Here is a 19,778-nt window from a genome sequence, read left to right as displayed (position 1 = left end):
CATATACTGTTTAACCTCAAACAAATTGCAACAGAAATAAAATCAATTGCATCATGTAGCCCATGAATAAATACATATTACAAAAAAAATCGCCATGAAAATTCGAAGCCTTTTAAAAAATATTAATAAAAACAAATCGTCTTTACCGTGTTTGATTGTTATGGCCATTATTTACCACCATACTCGCGTTTACTATGACGAAAGTTTTCACCGGAAGTTACAACCAGAATCAATAACGGATCCATCGGTCAACGATTGTGATCAAAATGTAAGTAACTTTGTGAACTATTAACATACAAAAAGTGCAACGATGTAAAGATAAAACATTTACCTTTACCCCTCGTAATTTTACCCGCTTTGTATTAAGATTTATGCAATATTAATATAGTTACTACGTCACGATTGGTATTGTTGACGTCATAATACACGAGGCTTGTTTTTTTTTATCATTGAAACAAGATTAATGTATTTATTTGTGTCAGTTTTGTTGTATTATGGTGATAATTTACAAGCATGCATTGGATGAGATACCAATATTATGTACTTGTTGAAAAATAAAACGTACAGGGCATTATTTTCAAAAAAAACAAAAAACTACGGAAGCATATTCTGGTCATATATTTTTTTTAAATCAATCATCATTTATACGTGCCAATCATCCACACATTACATTTCAATGACATGTTAGTGCAGTTTATTATAAATGCAATACATTAAAACATTTTGACGAAGTGTATGCAAAGAAAGCTTGGGTATTTTCATTTAAAGCGTCATCATGAAAGATCCAAAATCTCATTCGTTCTTATATCTTGTTATCTGTGGGATACTTTGCACAGTTAACGATTTTTATGTCTATTTCAGGGTCCAAAAATGAGTTGCATATTCTGCGACGCCATTATAGAAGATGGACAGCCCACAGTTGTTCTACGCCAGAAAGGATGTGATGCTATCAACGCTTTAGCACATACACTGGGTCTCACCTTCACTGTTATACCTGGACAAACCGTACATACAGTGTGTCGGCGAGACTTTTGCAGACAAAAAGAACTAAGGCGTTCCAAAAACCCTGATCAGAATTTGTCAGAAGAGTATAGACGTTTGCGATCGGGCGGTGGATTTGACTTTGAAAAACATTGTTTATTTTGCGGACAAGTCGGGAAAACTAGTGGAAACAAACGGGGATTTGATGTATTTCCAGTTCGAACGTTTGATTTCCAAAATAAAATACGACAACAGTCATTAAACAGAGATGATGAATGGGGAAATCAGGTGCTGGCACGATTGGGGTATGCACACGATTTACCAGCTGCAGATGCACTATATCATCAAACGTGCAGTGTTAACTTTCGAACTGGACGACAGAAACCCATCAGCAAACAAACTGAATCTGAAATTCCCATTAAGTCTCCAAAAGGGCGTCCAGAGAATCAAAGACAGAGTGAAGCATTTCTGACTGTAACACAAAGATTAGAAGAAAACGACGATGAGCAAACAAGTATTAATGACCTTGTGAAACAGATGGACGATTTATATCCAGACCATGCATACAGTGCGGTGTATATGAAAAAGAAATTAATGGAACAATTTAATGATCAGATAGTTATCACAGAGATAAATGGAATTCCTAATATTGTTACTTTTAAAAAAACAGTCTCCACTATATTAAATGAATTTTACAAGCAAGACAAAGACTTGGATCCATCGCAAAAGAAAATATCAATTATTCAAACAGCGGCGAAACTAATCCAAAGTGATATTAAAGATATACGCGTGTCGAAGGCATTTTACCCTCCACCACAAGACATTTCTGATCTTGAAAAAAACATTGAGTACTTACCAGACTCACTAAGGACATTTCTGCAGACCCTCTTACCAAATAAGACAAACCCCGTCAAGGTTGCTTCTATAGGAAAGCTATTGTGCAATCTGTCAGACCGCGAATGACACTTCCTCCATTGCAACTTGGTCTTGCCGTGCAATTGCACAATCAGTATTCGTCGCGTTTTTTAATTGATGTTTTGAACAAATTGGGTTTCTGTACCTCGTATAAAGAAGTCATGAAATTTGAGTCAAGTGCCGCTGTTCAAAATGGAACTCAGATTTCAGGAGTGATGCCATCAAATTTCATTCAGTTTGCTGCCGACAACGTTGATCACAATGTTAGAACGTTGGATGGACATGACACATTTCATGGTATGGGGATCATTGCCGCCGTTACCCCTGGTGTCAAAGAAGAAATGCCTATACCACGCATTCATGTTTCTAATGAAGACCTTGTTTCTTCGGGCACGATCAATATAAAGATTTACAAGGCTCCATTAGAACTCCCAAGTTTACTTCTGAAAAGTTTAAAAGTTAGAAATGTAGAGGACCCAACAGACTGCCAGGATATCTTGTTAGAAGTTGTCCGGCCACTCAAGTCCATAACCCCTGGATGGACAGGATTTATGCAAGCCGTAGAAGAAGGGTATTTCCCCGGCAGATCTTCTATCAAGTTCCTACCTATGATCGACCTAAACCCAAGTGATTTGTCCTGTATTTACTCAACATTATATTTCGTGTCTGCAGAGGCTAAAAAATACCGAACTACGCCGGTTGTCACATTCGATCAACCTCTTTATTGGAAAGCAACATCCATTTTACAAAGCGAGAATAAGGACAGTCCATTAAAAGATGTTGTGCTCATACTAGGAGGGTTTCACCTTCAAATGAGTTTTCTCGGAAGTGTAGGCCATCTTATGCAAGCAACCGGATTACAAGATGCATTAGAAACTGTTTACGCATCAAACGCGGTAGAACATATGATGAGCGGAAAGGCGGTTTCGAGGGCTGTGCGTGGGCATCTGTTGGTTTATTCGGCGCTCGTTATGATGCTTACCTCGGACATATATGGGATACCATTACCGATAGAGAACAATCAGACATCTGTAGAAAAAGTTTCCGAGTCAGTTGATGTAGCACAAGAAGACCTACCTGGATATCGCTCAGAGGCCATAGACACTCAAAGTGACCTCAAGGAACTCGAGACAATATCAGTTCTGTACGACAAGTCAATCAACAAAGAAATAGCACCTGCTAGTCTGAAAAAAAACGAAGTTTTTCAAAATGTCAAAATGAAGCTAGACTCGAAAATACTGGAACTAAAATCATACCCGACATCAGCTTTGTGGATCCAATACATTAAGATGATTGAAATACTCAGGCAATTCATTAAAGCAGAGAGAACGGGTAATTGGGACTTGCACCTTCAGTCAATTGAACGTATGCTTCCTTATCTGGCCGCATCAGGGCATAATTTGTATGTTAAGTCAGCATACCTCTACCTTCAACAAATGAATGAGCTACAGGAAACGCACCCAGTAATTTATGAAAAGTTCATGAATGGTTTCCATGTGATACGACGGAGTGATCGCTACTGGGCTGGGTTGGCTACTGATTTGACAATCGAGCAGACTCTGATGAGGACTCTAAAATCTACTGGTGGTATGACAAGAGGAAAGGGAATGACGGAAATTCAAAGAGCTCAGTGGTTACTTTCAATGCCCGTATGTGCAGCAGTAAACTCGTCGATGCAAGCGTTAACTGATACGGAATATATAACAAGTGAGCAACATAAAGAGTGTTCCAAAACTAGACAAGAACGCGACACGAAAGATCGGAATACAATTTTGACATTCTTGGATGAACGAAAGCCATTTGCAGCAGTGAATTCCTTAAGAAACATTGAAACTGGGGTTACGTCAACAGATGATGTGAATGCCCATCAAGCGCATGAAATTGGTAGCGCCATAATTAATGAACTCAGGGGTCAGAATGTGATGGATGTTTCGTTTAAGAAAGGTCGACAAGTGGTGACATTAAAAACGCATTCTGTGTTGCAAGCTGGAAACCAAATTGTACCTGTAAGCCCACAACTTCTATTCCAACGTCTGTTAGTAGCGGCAACGAGTCAAGCAGACGATATGGGTAATGTCTTCAATCATGAATTGTGCCCAGTTCCGGCATCATTATTTGACAACACTGGATGCATGAGAGAAGCCCAAAAGGCCACACTTGCAGACGCTATATGGTGCTTGGGTGACTGTGCTGCTAATCCTGAATCGGAGAATATGGTATACATACTTGATGGAGGATCCCTTCTTCATAAAATACCGTGGCCTAGAGGCTATACATTCAAGGGTATCTGCCAACTATATGTGGATTATGTACGCAAGCGGTATGGCTTCCCATCAATTGTTTTCGACGGCTACATGGACGGACCGTCTACAAAGGACTTCACGCATCAACGTCGGAGTAAAGGTATTATGGGGACGACTATTCTGTTTACGGAAGACACTCCTTTCCGATCAAAGAAGGACCATTTTTTAGCCAACTCTGTTAACAAACAGAACTTCATCAATCTTCTTGGTGCCAGTCTTCAAACCATTGGATGTGAGGTAGTACATGCTGCAGCTGATGCAGATGTTACTATTGTCAAAACAGCTGTCGAATGGGCTACCAGAAAGAAAGCGACACTGATTGGTGAAGACACAGACTTATTGGTGCTCCTGTGCTACCATGCAGTGCTAGTGGACAATGACATAGTCTTCCGGTCTGACAGACACGTTGGTCTAACACGAAAAGTTAAGGTTTGGAGTGTAAGAAAAACCAAAACTGTTCTGGGTAAACGCATCTGTAATTTACTTCCAGCTGTGCATGCCTTAACAGGGTGTGATACAACTTCGCGAATTTTTGGAATTGGCAAAGGGGCCGCGTTGAAAAAAGTGAGATCATGTGAAATGTTACAGAATGACATAAGCCACTTCCAGGAATGCATTCATCAAGAACAGGTGACGTGCGTAGGTGAGAGAATTATAGTAGCACTATATGGCGGGTCAAGCGTTGATAATTTAAACAGCCTACGCCTACGACTTTTCACGGAAAAGGCCATCAACAACCGCAAAACTGTGGAAATCCATACCTTACCACCTACATCTGCTTCTGCAAAGTTTCACTGTCTTCGCGCCCGTCTTCAAATAGGAGATTGGATAGGAGAGTCAAAACAAGATCCATGTTGCTGGGGATGGAAGCTGGATAATGGGCTCTTTGTTCCAGTCAGAACAGACATGCCGCCCGCACCATCAGAACTCATGGCAATCATCAGATGCAAGTGCAAAACGAACTGTGACAGTAAGCGGTGTTCGTGCAGAAAACATGGACTTGAGTGCTCCATAGCGTGTAAAGAATGCAAAGGATCGAGTTGCTCGAATAGTTTGCAAAATGAACTGGACGTATCTGATACCGATGTATAAAGTGAACAATGTACTATATTTGGTTAACAGTCCGCGGGTTTGCCCAAGGTCAAATTCTCAAGGTCAAAGTCATATCACTAAATTCATTTATGTTTATTACATATGTATTACCCTAAACATGCAAATGCAGTGTCACAAGTTTGCATCGCGAGGAACATACAACATCGACAAATATGTAAAGAACCGTGTTCATAATATTAATTGTTATTTCTAAAATAAAACTCTAAAAATGTCATATTTTAGAGGCGAAAAACTACTTTTTGCTCTTGACCTATCAATGGCGATTTTTTATACGTATTAATAGATAGCATATGCAAGAGTCCAAATCACTAAAAACATTTTCTGTTGCAATTTGTTTGAGGTTCGGTACAAAAATCGAATATCGGTCCTGGACTATTCGCTAGAGTGGACAAAACACTTTCATGAATTTGTTATATTTTAATGAAAAAAACTTAAAATTACTTTATCCACATTCTCCGAAAATGTTGCATGAAACAATCTAGCATAAGAACTGTTCGCGTGCATCGCGGAAATAGATGCCATGACGATATAAACATGTTCTTTGGGTATACCCCGTTCCGATTTGATGTTTCTTTTTATCAAATCTTTTAATAGAAACATACATGCCGAAAATTATTTAAATACATAGCGGACGTTTGTGTTTTTATGTGATCCTATTCCTTATTAAATCCCAGAAATTAACTTGGTTATTATTTTAAAGGGGCCGTCCAGCGTTTTGGTAAATTGACAAAATTAAAAAAAGTTGTTTCTGATTCGCAAATTTTCGTTTTTGTTATGATATTTTTGAGGAAATAGTAATACTGACCATTTACCATGCTCTTCAATATCCATTATATGCATCTTTTGACGATTTGAAAATCTGAAAATTATAAAGCGTCGTGCGACGCGAAACGATTGAATAAATTCGGAGAAAAGTGTGGATTATGTGGTGATTTCCGTCGTCCGTCCGTCTGTCCGTCCGTCCGTCTGTCCGTCCGTCCTGGCCACTATCTCCTCCTCCCGTATTAGCACTAGAGCCTTGAAACTTACACGCATGGTAGCTATGAGCATATGTGCGGCGGTGACAGTGATGGAAATTTGATCTGACCCCTGGGTCAAAAGTTATGGGGGTTGGGGTTGGGCCGCGTTAGAGATTTTTTTTTGCATCCGGGATTCGAAAAAGGCTCATAACTACTGTGTCCCTTTTTGCATTAATATTTAGTATGCATGTGTTTCTAGACAAGACCTTTCCATGCGCATACAATTTTTTGCCACGGTGACCTTGACCTTGAACTTGAGGTCAGCTTTCAGGTTTCGAAATCGGCGACCACGATTCGAAAAAGGCTTATAACTACTGTGCCAGTTCTGATATTGCTTTCATATTTAGTATGCATGTGTATCTTGACAACACCTTTCCATGCGCATAAAATTGTGTACCCCTGTGACCTTGACATTTACCTTGAGGTCGGCATTAAGGTTTCGAAATCTGCGACCGCGATTCGAAAAAGGCTCATAACAACTGTGTCCTTTCAGATATTGTTTTCATATTTGGTATGCATGTGTATCTGGACAACACCTTTTCATTAGCATACATTTTTTTGACCCTTGTGACCTTGAACTTGAACTGGAGGTCAGCGTTCAGTTTTCGAAATATGTGACCGCGATTCGAAAAAGGCTCATACCTACTGTGTCCCTTCCAGATATTGTTTTCATATTTGGTACGCATGTGTATCTTGACAACACCTTTCCATGCGCATGAAATTTTTGGACTTGGGGTCCGCGTTCAGGTTTCGAAATCTGTGATCGCGATTCATAAAAAGCTCATAACATATGTGTCCCTTCAGAAATTGCTTTAATATTTTTAGTTTTTTTTACATTAACTTCTTCATTTCTACACATATTCACTTCAAATTTATACTGAACATCATTTATTACAAAATGGTCAATCTCAACTATGCATAGCCCCATTACCAACCCTGGGGCGCCCCTGGGTCAAACATGCGGCGTGAGGATACGCGTCGGCCTCTGCCGCGCAATTTCTAATTTACCCTGTGGAACAATGCATGATTATAACTCTATAACTATATTGGAAGGTCCAATTTGCTATGTATTTGATTGATGTTACAACATTTCTGGTTTTGGTTAATAAAATGGAAAAAAAACTATTTTCTACCAACAGTACTTGCATAAGCGCTTTCAAGAAATGAACCATCAATATTAATCTACACAATATCATGTGTTGAAAACACACAGTGGTTGATCATGACTGGTGCGTACTTGTATATAGTATAATGTATATATATATATATTTACCAGATATTATTGGACATGCCAACTGAACAACTAAAAGTACTCCGCAGTATCCAGACTCTATGAGAATTACCTGCACAAGCAGCTTATGCGGTTATCGGTCTGGTATTTACCACTTTAGACTTTCAAGGACACCATGCAAATGTGCGCCCCACCTATCGTATAATACCATCACAATGATGCGCCTCTCTTTGGAGTGGTCCAAATAAAACGGCCAATCCGGTTATGGAGCGCAATTATGAATATGGCCATCTACTGAGCGATATTGTACAGAAGTTCGTAAATGCGTTCAACCTGCGTATCCTAATGACGTTCACTGTGGTATTATGGTCCTATCATTTATATAAATTGATATTGCCGTTCATGTTTGCAATTAAACTCGATTTCTGTGATAGAACCGGTATTTTTGTAAACTTGTGAAATAGACGCATTAACTGTTTTTTACTCTTTTGATACCACGTCTAACATTTGTAGATCAACCAGTGACTTTTGAGAAATAAGTGATGGCTGAAATCCGGTTAATGCAACTAGTCAATTAATGGATGGTTTCACTTGATTTTTGCTTTTTTTATTTTGGTAAATAATAGCGCATGGTTGCATAATCCAATCGTTTTCTTACTCAAATCCTTGGGCATAGAACTTAGGAAAACAAACATAAATTCAGAGTTTGTATTTGGTAGTTAATGGGTTAATTAAAATAAAATGTATATTCAAAGCATATATCAACGTTGAAATCATGTTTAAGATTTGAATAACTTTAAAGAAATAATCATGTCATGAATATTATTTCATCAAAAGACATACTAATATTTCATCAATAATTACTACTACCGTACGACGTACTGAGAAAGGTAGAGGCGCAGTATATCGTTTTGTAATTTTAAACCAGTTACAAACAAGTAGGCCTCAAGTTTGGACGTCGATAAATTTCGGCCCGTTTAAAAATAAATAAATTATTAGTTTGTATGATTTAGCTTGCGGAATGGCGGAACGATCCCATCATTACTGGTTTTCAAGACATTCGGTGGCACCAGATCTAAGATTACGGATACGCGTCTAATCCTGAACTTCATAACGTCTTTATGGCAGTTGCGATACATCTCCCCGATTTCCAGTCTTACAACAGGTACTTCCATATCCTCGTAATTTCGCTGAATTATATTATATTTTGTCAGTTAAAAGAAGGTCATATAAACATATTTTTTGTACCAAACGTTTGTTTGCGAAGTTTGTTAATTTGTTACCAAATTTATCATCACGTAAAGAACTTATATTAATAAATGTACGTATTTTTTAGCTCGACTCATTCGGAGAAAACCCGAGGTATTGTCATAGCCAGCTCGTCATCCGCCGTCAGCCGTCCGCCGTAGGCGTCGTACTAAAACCTTAACATTGGCTCTAAAATCAAAGTGCTTCCACCTACAACTTTGAAACTTCATATGTAGATGCACCTTGATGAGTTCTACATGCCACACCCAATTTTGGGTCACTAGGTCAAAGGTCAAGGTCACTGACCTCTAAAAAAAATAATTCTGACAAGCTTTCGTAGCCGAGCATTGGCACCCGTTATGCGGTGCTCTTGTTTCTATTTTAAAATATTATATAAAACATAACCTGAAATGTAAATGTATATTATTGTATATGAAATTGTTAGAATATAAAATATTTTATGTGCTTCATGTATGTGCATTATTTTCATAGTACATATTTTTTGTCGAGTTATTTGTTGAATATTGCTGATAAAAAAGTCAACACATGGTGGACTTATGATATATTTACATTAGCTACCATTTATTTAACTTATACTATAAATTGAAACTTGCCAATCTTCATTTAGGAAATGATTACTGGTAAATGAAAGTTGGAAATCTTCTAGAAGACAAAGATTATTAATAAATAAAACGTTGAAATCTTATTTTAGACAAAAATGATTATTAATTGAAACTAGGAAATCTTTCAAGACAAAATTATTTTGAGAACCTGACTAAGACAAATTGTATTATTAAATGAAAGTTAGAAAAATTCTTTTAGAAATGATTATTATTTATTGAAACTTAGGTATTTTGTAATGAAATTCGGAAATCTTCTTGTAGACAACACAAAATTATAGTTTTAAAATAACTTGTCAACTTTGCAAAAATACGTCACGTACACGGGCATACAAACTACTTTTAGTAATAGTCGATTGCAAAATACTTCCCAGATCATTCCAGATTCAATAACCTTTTCTCGTTATCTTTGTTCATTTGCCACTGAACATTTCTGTCATTCAGGCGCATTGCTTGTAGTTAAACCTGACTCATTTAAACTTTTCTCACAACCACATACCGTAACAACCGTTATTATTAACATGCGACTTTCAATGTTACATACAATGGAGCAGCCGTGTTTGTACCCAGAGGTTAGTGTTGTTGTTTATCAAAGTCAAGTGCAATCTTGGATTGCTACGCTTCGGAACTCCGGAATTGTAGCAAAACTCAACCACAGACACTTTGTTAAGATATTTAATGAAAATTTAATTACATTTTTTCTACTAATTAACTGTCTAAAACCAACTACATAGAAAAAAGATAATCCGTTCTTTCAAGAAATGTATTATCATATCAATTTTATATTAAGGTAAAACACGTTGTTCCACATTTAAACAATCAACAAACACCGTATAAATACATCTGTGTCCCAAAACGTTACGTGCTCTAACCCGTGCAGTTGCATGTTAGAAGGTCAATCAGGTCAGGTCGGACACACTCTATCCGGATGAAGCCAAACCCCGCAACGTAACGGTTCATGGCCGTTGGGGACAGCAGTATACACGACACTGGAATATATAAGATCTTAAATATAATGCCAGCCAATAATGTTAAAAATGTAATAAATAGTACGCAATGACTTAGTAGTATTATAGCAATAATTTGATCACATAATACATAATGCAAGTATGTTGAATATTTGTAAAGAAACGCATACATTCCTTGCCCGCTTTCCTTAACCTTCCTGGGTGACGGCTTGCGTGGTGGTTGATGCGATGTGCTGTGTGCCTTCCAGGGTAAGGTCCAGTGTGATAGCTGCAATACCAGACAGGGATTAATGCGGATAGCGTAAACAAAAAACGTAATGCAAATTAAGAAGTGATACTAAATATATAAAAAAAAACACACGAAATAGTTGAAGATGGCCAACACTAAAAACGTAATGCAAATTAAGTAGTGGTACTTAATGTTAAAAAACACACACATGAAATAAGCGAAGATGGCCACCACAAAAAAGTAATGCAAATTAAGTAGTGAAACTTTATATTTAAACACACACACACACACACACACACACACACACATGAAATAGGTGAAGATGGCCACAACTAACTATTGAAGCATTATACAGAATGATATGATTCTCACTACGTTGCGAAGCTTCTGCTTCAAACTTACGCGTACAACTTCCCTTTGTTAAGATCGTAGCCAACAATCTAAGATTCTCAAATTTTGAAAGGACGAAGTACGTCGGATCGCCCGTAGCTAGGAGACGTAACGCCGACAGCCCGTCGAACTCCCACACGCCTATCGCTATGACGACTAGCACCACGTGCCGGTCCCTGAGCGCCGTGGCGTGCATATATGAACCCTCCACCGACCAATCCCAGGTACCCTGTAGGTTATACTGCACTATTATCCAGCAAACTATGCAACTTAATAGTTTAACCTGATTTACAGACTCGATACGTTAGCGGCGTAAGAACAACTATTCTCTTACACATCAATCACATATTTTTAATGTCCCAGTCTATACTGGGGGACATATTGTTTTGCCCTGTCTGTTTGTTGGTTCGTTTGGGTCAAACTTTAACATTTGCCATAACTTTTGCAATATTGAAGATAGCAACTTGATATTTGGCATGCATGTGTATCTCATGGAGCTGCACATTTTCAGTGGTGAAAGGTCAAGGTCATCCTTCGAGGTCAAAGATCAAATATATGGGTAGGGACATAGTGTTTCACAAGCACATCTTGTTAGATTGGAAACTGCAGTAGGAAACTTGTGTGGGAGTGGCTGCAATTTGAGTAGAGAATAGCCGGGTAATATACATCATATACAAATGATTTTGCACATACTACATGTAATACTTTTTGATGTTTAAATCCATTCAGCTTAAATAAGAAAGAAAAGGTATGTCGATAGGTCTCTGTCTGCTTAAAATACCGACAATGGGTTAATTTAAGTTGTCTCTTATAAATTTGATAAGGATTGGAATTCGAAAATTCAAATAGGTAAATTGCAACCTTTAGCAGCACAACCATCTCTGTGGTGCCGTCGCGAGCGTTCCTCGTTACGTGATGCTGCACATTCTCAAGACAATGGAGGGCTGCGTCCTGAACAGACGAGTTTGTGAGATCTCTTTCAATTGAGAAGCCCGCCTCCCCGGCGTCCGTGCTGTAGTAGGGGTCGACGAAGGGCGTGAACATGGTGACGTTGTTCCCGCAGCGCGCGACGGAGACGCGAACTGCTCCCCGGGGCGCGCGGTGATTTCTCAGAATGAGTTCTACGAACTCTTCTTGCAGTTTGATGACTTTCGCATCGAGCGCAGACGATGTGTCCAGTACGAACACAATGCCCGTGTTCGGGTTGCAATCTGATTGCGCGGTGCCTGAAATAACAATGTTATTAAACCTTTGTAGAGGGAAGACGATCGTCAACGGTATGAAAACGATCACTGTAAAAGTAATTAGAAAAACTCGAAAATCGACGATACACACGGTGATCCGGAAACACGCTAAAATGCAACAAATGTAAACACCGGCATATTTCCCACCATCAAATTAAATACAATAAGGGACAAAGTAACGTATCAATACAGGTAAGTAGTATAATACAAGCATAATTATTTGAATAGCATTTAATAGTTAAGCAACATTTTTAATCAATTTTTACGTTTATTTACCTGTTGTTATTCCATGAATGGTATGTATACCAATTACCTAACCATACATATTATAAAAGAACTTTACCTTGTTCAAGTCCAATAACCATATCGACACCAGTAAAACTTAACAACAACCAAACGTCGAAAGCGTTCATTTTGTTAATAACAACCACACGTTCGCGTAACATATCATTTATAAACCGAGCGTTTACATTATACACGGAAGGTTACTGAACCATGCGTGATAAAATATTATCTACAATCACTACAAAACATGTGAATTCTCCAACAAAACTACGTGTGAGATATATGTTTCAATTAATTTAAGTATCGTTACGTCATTAGTAATATCAACCTAGCGTTTATTTCCCACTTTCCACTGACTTGAGTGACGTACTACGCGTATAGCTCTACACACGCTTCGATCCCTGTTTGGTGTGAGTTGAATGGATATCGGGAAAACACACAATAAAGGGACACTTTTGAAATTTATTTAATAGTAATTTTTGTGTTCAATGCGACTGAACCCACAGCAAGTGCATTTTATTGATGATCTTCCAATATTTTATAATCTTATGTTATTTATAATGTTAGTTTTATTTGTTCCTTAAAAAATATTAACAAATTACATTAATATGTTTATGCTATTTTATAAGATTTAAGCCACTCAATACAGTAAAAGTTCAAACATATCGATTGTGTTAAACAAAAGTCGAATGAGGGCGCATATAGTCGTCACTCAGTTGGTTCGTCCGAATTGTTCTACTGCCATTATACTTGTATGGCGAACCTATCTGTAGCCTATCAATAAGCAATACTAGGGTGCAGGATCCCGTGACTTTGTTGGGTTCCCAATTAAACGTTAAAACACCTGTAAGGGCTTCTTTTTTCAAAATACCTTTTTTTTAACAATTTTTCTTAAGAATTTCAACTAGTGCATAAAAGACAGATTTGTATGCTGCTTATGACAATGTGAAATACATCAGATTTACTTTATTATGCTCCCCCAAAATTTTTTTTTGTGCAAATTTATTTTAAGGCGAGCACATAGTCGCCGCTTCGTATGTCCGTGTGTGCGTCTGTCTGTCTGTCTGTCCGTCCGTGCACAATTTTGTCCGGGCTATTTCTCAGCGACTAATGACCGGAATTCAATGAAACTTTATGGGAAGCTTCACTACCAAGAGGAGATGTGCATATTATCAGCGAGTTCTGATCGGATGATTTTTCACAGAGTTATGGCCCTTTGAAATTTTTGAAATTTTCCATTAACGGTACATATAGTGCAATTCTTGTCTGGGCTATTTCTCAGCAACAAATGACCGGAATTCAATGAAACTTTATGGGAAGCTTCACTACCAAGAGGAGATGTGCATATTATCAGCGGGTTCTGGTCGGATGATTTTTCACAGAGTTATGGCCCTTTGAAATTTTATATAAAAAAATATTGTCCCCCCAACTACTGTGCCCTCAAGACGTTTCCTTTTATCTGAATATATAGTGCAATATTGTGACAAAAAACCTTTGGGGAGCATCACCCGTCTCCGACGGTTTCTTCTTTAATAAGCCCGTGTTCAGGCCCGTAGCCAGGGTTTTGAAAAGGGGGGGGGTGCGAATTTTCCCATCAACGATTATTATTGAACAAAAAAGTGGCGAAGGGGATATGTGCGGGAGGGGATATCCTCTCCTGCAATGAGGGGGGGGGGGGGGTGTGGAGGTCCTACCTCTAGACATTTTTTGAAAATGAAACGTAAACTCCTGCATTCTGGTGACTTTTTATCTGTATTTAGAGACTGAAGTCATAGAGCATTTTATATGAAATTTCACTTTCATTGACCATACTCAATGACTGATCGACATGAATATGATATAACACACATGTATAACCCACTACCGTTTTTCAATAACCACCTTTTTCGATCAGTCGCGGAAATACATCATTTTATACGGTGTTTAACCCGACACTAGTATGCGCGCACACACTTTGTTTACATATGCAACATTTTTTTTTATAGAACTCATTAGTCTTCGGCAATTGTCGACAGGGTGTCCTTTGATTTCATTCATTTTTGTAAGCCGACATAACATTCCGTTATATAATCATCTAAAATGTATTTTCTTTTTCATAAGATTTTTTATTCAATATAATCATATTGTTTTTCCAGCCAATTAGATAATAGTCGAAAAAGGTTATTGGACTGGGATTTCAACCCATAATAAGTAGGCTTCATCATTATGATATGATATCTATTACAGTTATAACTTTAACAGACATTAATGACACAAGTTACAAAACAATCATTTAGTATCAAATATCTATAAATGAGTATAGATTTTATACGGATTAGAGTGCCACGTTACTAATTTTGCATTACACAGAAAACACATATCTATTTATAACAAAGATTCAAATTCCATTTTGCGCTGACCGGCTTCTTAGACCTTCTCACACTTTGCTGTAAAAACTTCTGTTGATTTCAACAATTCTACGGTTAAAAATTGTCAATAAAAAGCATGCTCTATCTTGGAAATGACTTCATCGAGAAATTAATTATATGGTGACCTGTCGGTTGCATCTTGAATACAATATTATTGTAACGTTTAAATACGAAGACTCACTGGGTTCCGGGAAAAGATAAACAACCGTTTTTGCGTAAAATAAAGTTGGGTGCAACCTATAGTGCTTTTTTTAATCGCCAAAAAAGATTGGGTGCGAACGAACCCAACGCACCCCCTCCCCCTGGCTACGGGTATGGTGTTCTTGTTAAAAAATCCATGTATACTGAACGATAATGCCTCACGCAACGTGAAATTTTGTCATCGATTTAAGATGTATTCAAGGATTTATTCGTATACCTGAAGATATCGGCGCAAACTGCAAGAAAAACTGTCTTTGATGCACTAAAGATGTTTAGAAATGTATTTCAATAACTTCAAATATTTGCCAAATTTGGTTCTAAACGGTGCGTTACGGAATACCGTTAGGGTCATTATGGTTACACATTAAAATCCAGAGGGCGAGAATGCGAGAACGCGATAGTACGATGGCGACAATGCGACAATATGATGACGACAGTGCGACAATACGATGGCGACAATGCGATAGTACGATTGCGAGAACGCGAAAGTACGATGACGACAATGTGACAGTGCGACAATACGATGGCGACAGTGCGATATTCATATCGTAATGTCGCCAGCGTATCATCGCATTGTCGCCATCGTACTATCGCATTGTCGCCATTGTATTGTCGCACTGTTGTCATCGTATTGTCGCATTGTCGCCATCGTACTATCGCGTTCTCGCATTGTCGCCATCGTACTATCGCACTGTCGCCATCGTATTGTCGCACTGTCGCATTGTCGTCATCTTACTATCACGTTTTCGCATTCTCGCCATAGTACATAGTACTATTATTTATAGTATATCGCATTGTCGCCATCGTATTGTCGCACTGTCGTCATCGTATTGTCGCATTGTCGCCATCGTACTATCGCATTCTCGCCCTCTGGATTCTAATGTGTAACAACGATGACCATAACGGTATTCCGTAGTGTGTTTACATTCTGAGCAGCCCGTGTGTAAATCCCTGAAAACCCCGTTGATTCTGCACTCTAAATACTGACATCGGCAATAAATTCGCAAACGATACCTGATCGACTACCACGACTTCTACCGAAATAAGATCGACAATTAAAATCAAATGGATTTATATATTTTAAACCATACTGCCTTGACATATAAGAGTGTATCTGGTTGCAATCACAAATTAAGCTATATCAAGCAACATAATGTAGATTTTTATGTGACTCCATTTAATCTAGATTAATGTTTTGTCCTAGGTGGTAATGAAAAGGTCATAGCTCGGACGTACTCGTATGACTTGAAGGAAATCACAAACACAATATCGTTGATTGAAAAAGAGCATTTATTATGAAACGCCATATAGTAAAAGAATAAATCATATTTTTTCCAGAATGGCATAATTGGTGGTAAAAACACGCACACAGATTTTCAAAACATAATGGTATATAATAAAGCTGATATACTAATACAAAAATGTACGATATCTACGAACAAGTATACTTGATTTTCATTGAATCACATGTGTATTCCATGCAAAGCTTCATGCTCTTCTAAAATCCCTGGTTATATACAAAATTGGGATTTATAAATGAACCACTTACGATATAGACAACTTACTTAAGACATATAAAGATTTTACCATATATTCTTCACAATAATGTTAGCCGCACACCAACAACTCCCATTACGTTTCTCTGGTGTGACTACACGACCAAGAAAAAACGTGTGGACTTTTCAATGTACTTGTGTTCATTCCTCAGCACGCTCGGAACATCAACAAGAAAATGTGTAGAATTTACATATACACATGTAAATAAATACAAAACATGAATATGAATGTGATGTTGCTATCTTTTATGGATGCCATAATGAGCGGTAAAAACACGCCCACAAGAAGCATACAAAATCTTAGATGCGTTATAAAAATGAAATAAGATAAAAAAAAGTGTTTTACTCACACATATAAACATACGGGAGTCAAACCCTATGGCAGAGAAAGGGTGGAGGTGGATGTTAATTTTAACCACACAACGTCACAGTCATTTGAAGAATAAAGGGCGACAATGGCCAATAATTTGATGAGTGAAAAGAGCCCATGTGACCAAATACTTCAATCTGAACGCATCGGACAGTGGGCTACACCACGACGATCGCCGATATGGCGGAATTGTCTGATTGCAAATACTTAGGTTATACACAAGTAATTAAATATAAGATTTATAACAGGTATAATGGTTACAGTAAAAATTGTTAAAAAAAAACGTACGATGACTTAAAAAAATATGCGTGTTCATAAAATATTATTTATGTGGTAATGAACAGGTCATAGACCGGACAACTCGTAAGACTTGAAGGAAAGAACAAACACAATATTGTTGATTGAAACAGGGCATTTATTATAAAATGCCATTAGGTAGCTAAAAATAGAACAAAGTTTTTCCAGAATTGCATAATGGTGGTTAAGAACATGACACAGGGGGAAGCGGAACGGGAACCCCGCCGCCCATGGAGTACGAGAGGACCGTAATTCAAAACAAGGGGTAGCTGCCCCGGAATGGATATAAACGTTGCTTAAAATAGCGGACAGGTAATATGACAATTAAGGACATACACACATTATCAGCTTAAACAAAATAAGTTGTAAGCCAAGTACAAACAAATAAATGATACATTAAACGGTATGCGGCCCAAAACCATTTAACTATAAGAGAAAACAAGGTAGCAAATAAACATGAAAGAGGCCTAAGGCTTAAACCATCGATCTGTTGATTATTAACGAAACATAGAACAGAATGAAAATTAATACGTAAAGTAAACAATAGTACGTTGAAAGAAAATATGATGGTCTTAAACAATCACTCGGTATAATCAACATGAATACAAGTGTATGAACGATAAGAAAAACAAAAATAAGATTGAGATTAAAAATGTCGCAGTCTAAAAAGAGCTGACATAGAATTTAATATCACAAAAAAATATATTTTTAGCTCACCTGATTGCTCAGGTGAGCTTTTTTGATCGGTCTTTGTCCGTCGTCTGTCCGTCCGTCCGTCCACATTTGTTCGTAACACTCTAGAGGCCACATTTCTTGTCCGATCTTCATTAAAGATGGTCAGAAGCTTTGTCCCAATGAAATCTCGGTCGAGTTCGAAACTGGGTCGTGCCGGGTCAAAAACTAGGTCACTAGGTCAAAAAAATGAAAACCTTGTTAACACTGTAGAAGTCACATTTCATACCCAATCTTAATGTAACTTTGTCAAAATGTTTGTCTTAATGCTATGAGTTCAAAAGAGGTCCGATCCGTTGAAAAACATGGCCGCCAGTGGGCGGGGCATTTTCCTTATTTGGCTATTGAGAAATATTGTAAACACTCTAGAGGCCACATTTCTTGTCCGATCTTCATGAAAGTTGGACAGAAGCTTGGTTCCAATAATATCTCGGTCGAGTTCAATACTGGGTCATGTCAAAAACTAGGTCACTAGGTCAAAAAATGAAAAACCGTGTAAACACTGTAGAAGTCACATTTCATGCCCAATCTTTGTGTAACTTTGTCAAAATATTTGTCTTAATGATATCTTGGTTGAGTTCAAAACTGGTTCCGGTCCGTTGAAAAACATGGTCGCCAGTGGGCGGGGAAGTTTTCCTTATCCGGCTATAGAGAAACCTTGTAAACACTCTATAGGGCTCATTTCCTGTCCAATCTTCATGAAACTTGGTCAGAAGATTTGTCCCAATAATACCTTGTAAACACAATAGAGGCCATAGTTTTGGTCCAATAATGATGATACTTGACAAGGATGTTTTTCTTGATGATATCTATGCAAAGTTTGACATTGGGTCATGTGGGGTCAAAATCTTGGTCAGGAGGTCCAAATCTTACAAAAACCATGTAAACAAATGTAGAATTAGTATTACTTTCAAATGTTTGCATGCAAAAAACCCATGCAAATAGACAGTTCTCAATCAGAATTAATCGTTTGCTCACACTGCAAAAGTAAACAGAAGAGAACCAATCTAATATGTTCTAGAGTACTGAATTTTAAACTAAGCAAGGAACAAGGCCTTGTAAAAAAGGTGAGCGAACTAAGGCCATCTTGGCCCTCTTGTTTAGTATTAGTGCTAAAAGGATGTCATTGAAAATTTTGAAAACTGCCGGGTAAAACCCGAAGTGTTGATAACAACTGCACATCATTGATTGTTAACAAAAGTGACAAAGACAGACTATAAGTAAAACAATTGAGCTGCGACCTTAAACAGTCAGACAACAACAACAACAAATATTTGCGTCATGAACAAGCACTTGTAAACAAGGTGAAATACTACCTTCAGCGTTAAACTGCCAGGAAGACAAAAATTGTACAGAAACACAACGCAAGTAATATAAGACAATGCAACGTCATGTGGTAAAACAAAAGATCTGCGGCCTCAATCGTCAGACAACATATGAGAGATATTCAACAAATACTGGCCTTAATAATTAGCCTTGGTAATAGAAGAAAAATTACCGGCAGCTATAAACTGTCAAGTAATTATTAATTGTACAGCAAAGCAACACAAGTAAAATAAGAAAATGTAACGGTAAAAGAGTAAGCAATAATATAGCATAACAATGGATCTGCGGCCTTAAACCGTCAGACAACATAGGGGATATATACAACAGATACTGGCCTTAATA

At 37.8% G+C, this 19,778-nt stretch overlaps 1 protein-coding gene across 1 annotated transcript; it reads right to left on the bottom strand.

The window, feature by feature from the left end:
- Positions 1-9,754: 9,754 nt before the first annotated feature.
- LOC127848827 (uncharacterized) lies at positions 9,755-17,165 on the bottom strand. The gene is made up of 5 exons (XM_052381480.1): positions 17,062-17,165; positions 11,879-12,243; positions 11,030-11,246; positions 10,592-10,666; positions 9,755-10,419 (listed from the first exon to the last, which is right to left on the bottom strand). The coding sequence occupies exons 1-5, from the start codon at positions 17,063-17,065 to the stop codon at positions 10,298-10,300; spliced, it is 783 nt and encodes a 260-aa protein (XP_052237440.1). The 5' UTR covers positions 17,066-17,165; the 3' UTR covers positions 9,755-10,297.
- Positions 17,166-19,778: the final 2,613 nt, after the last annotated feature.

The sequence above is a fragment of the Dreissena polymorpha genome, chromosome 1, assembly GCF_020536995.1.
Source record: "Dreissena polymorpha isolate Duluth1 chromosome 1, UMN_Dpol_1.0, whole genome shotgun sequence".
In the NCBI taxonomy this organism is placed as follows: Eukaryota; Metazoa; Mollusca; class Bivalvia; order Myida; family Dreissenidae; genus Dreissena; species Dreissena polymorpha.
The sequence above is the reverse complement of the archived record's forward strand: the minus strand, read 5'-3'. Positions and strand labels throughout refer to the sequence as shown.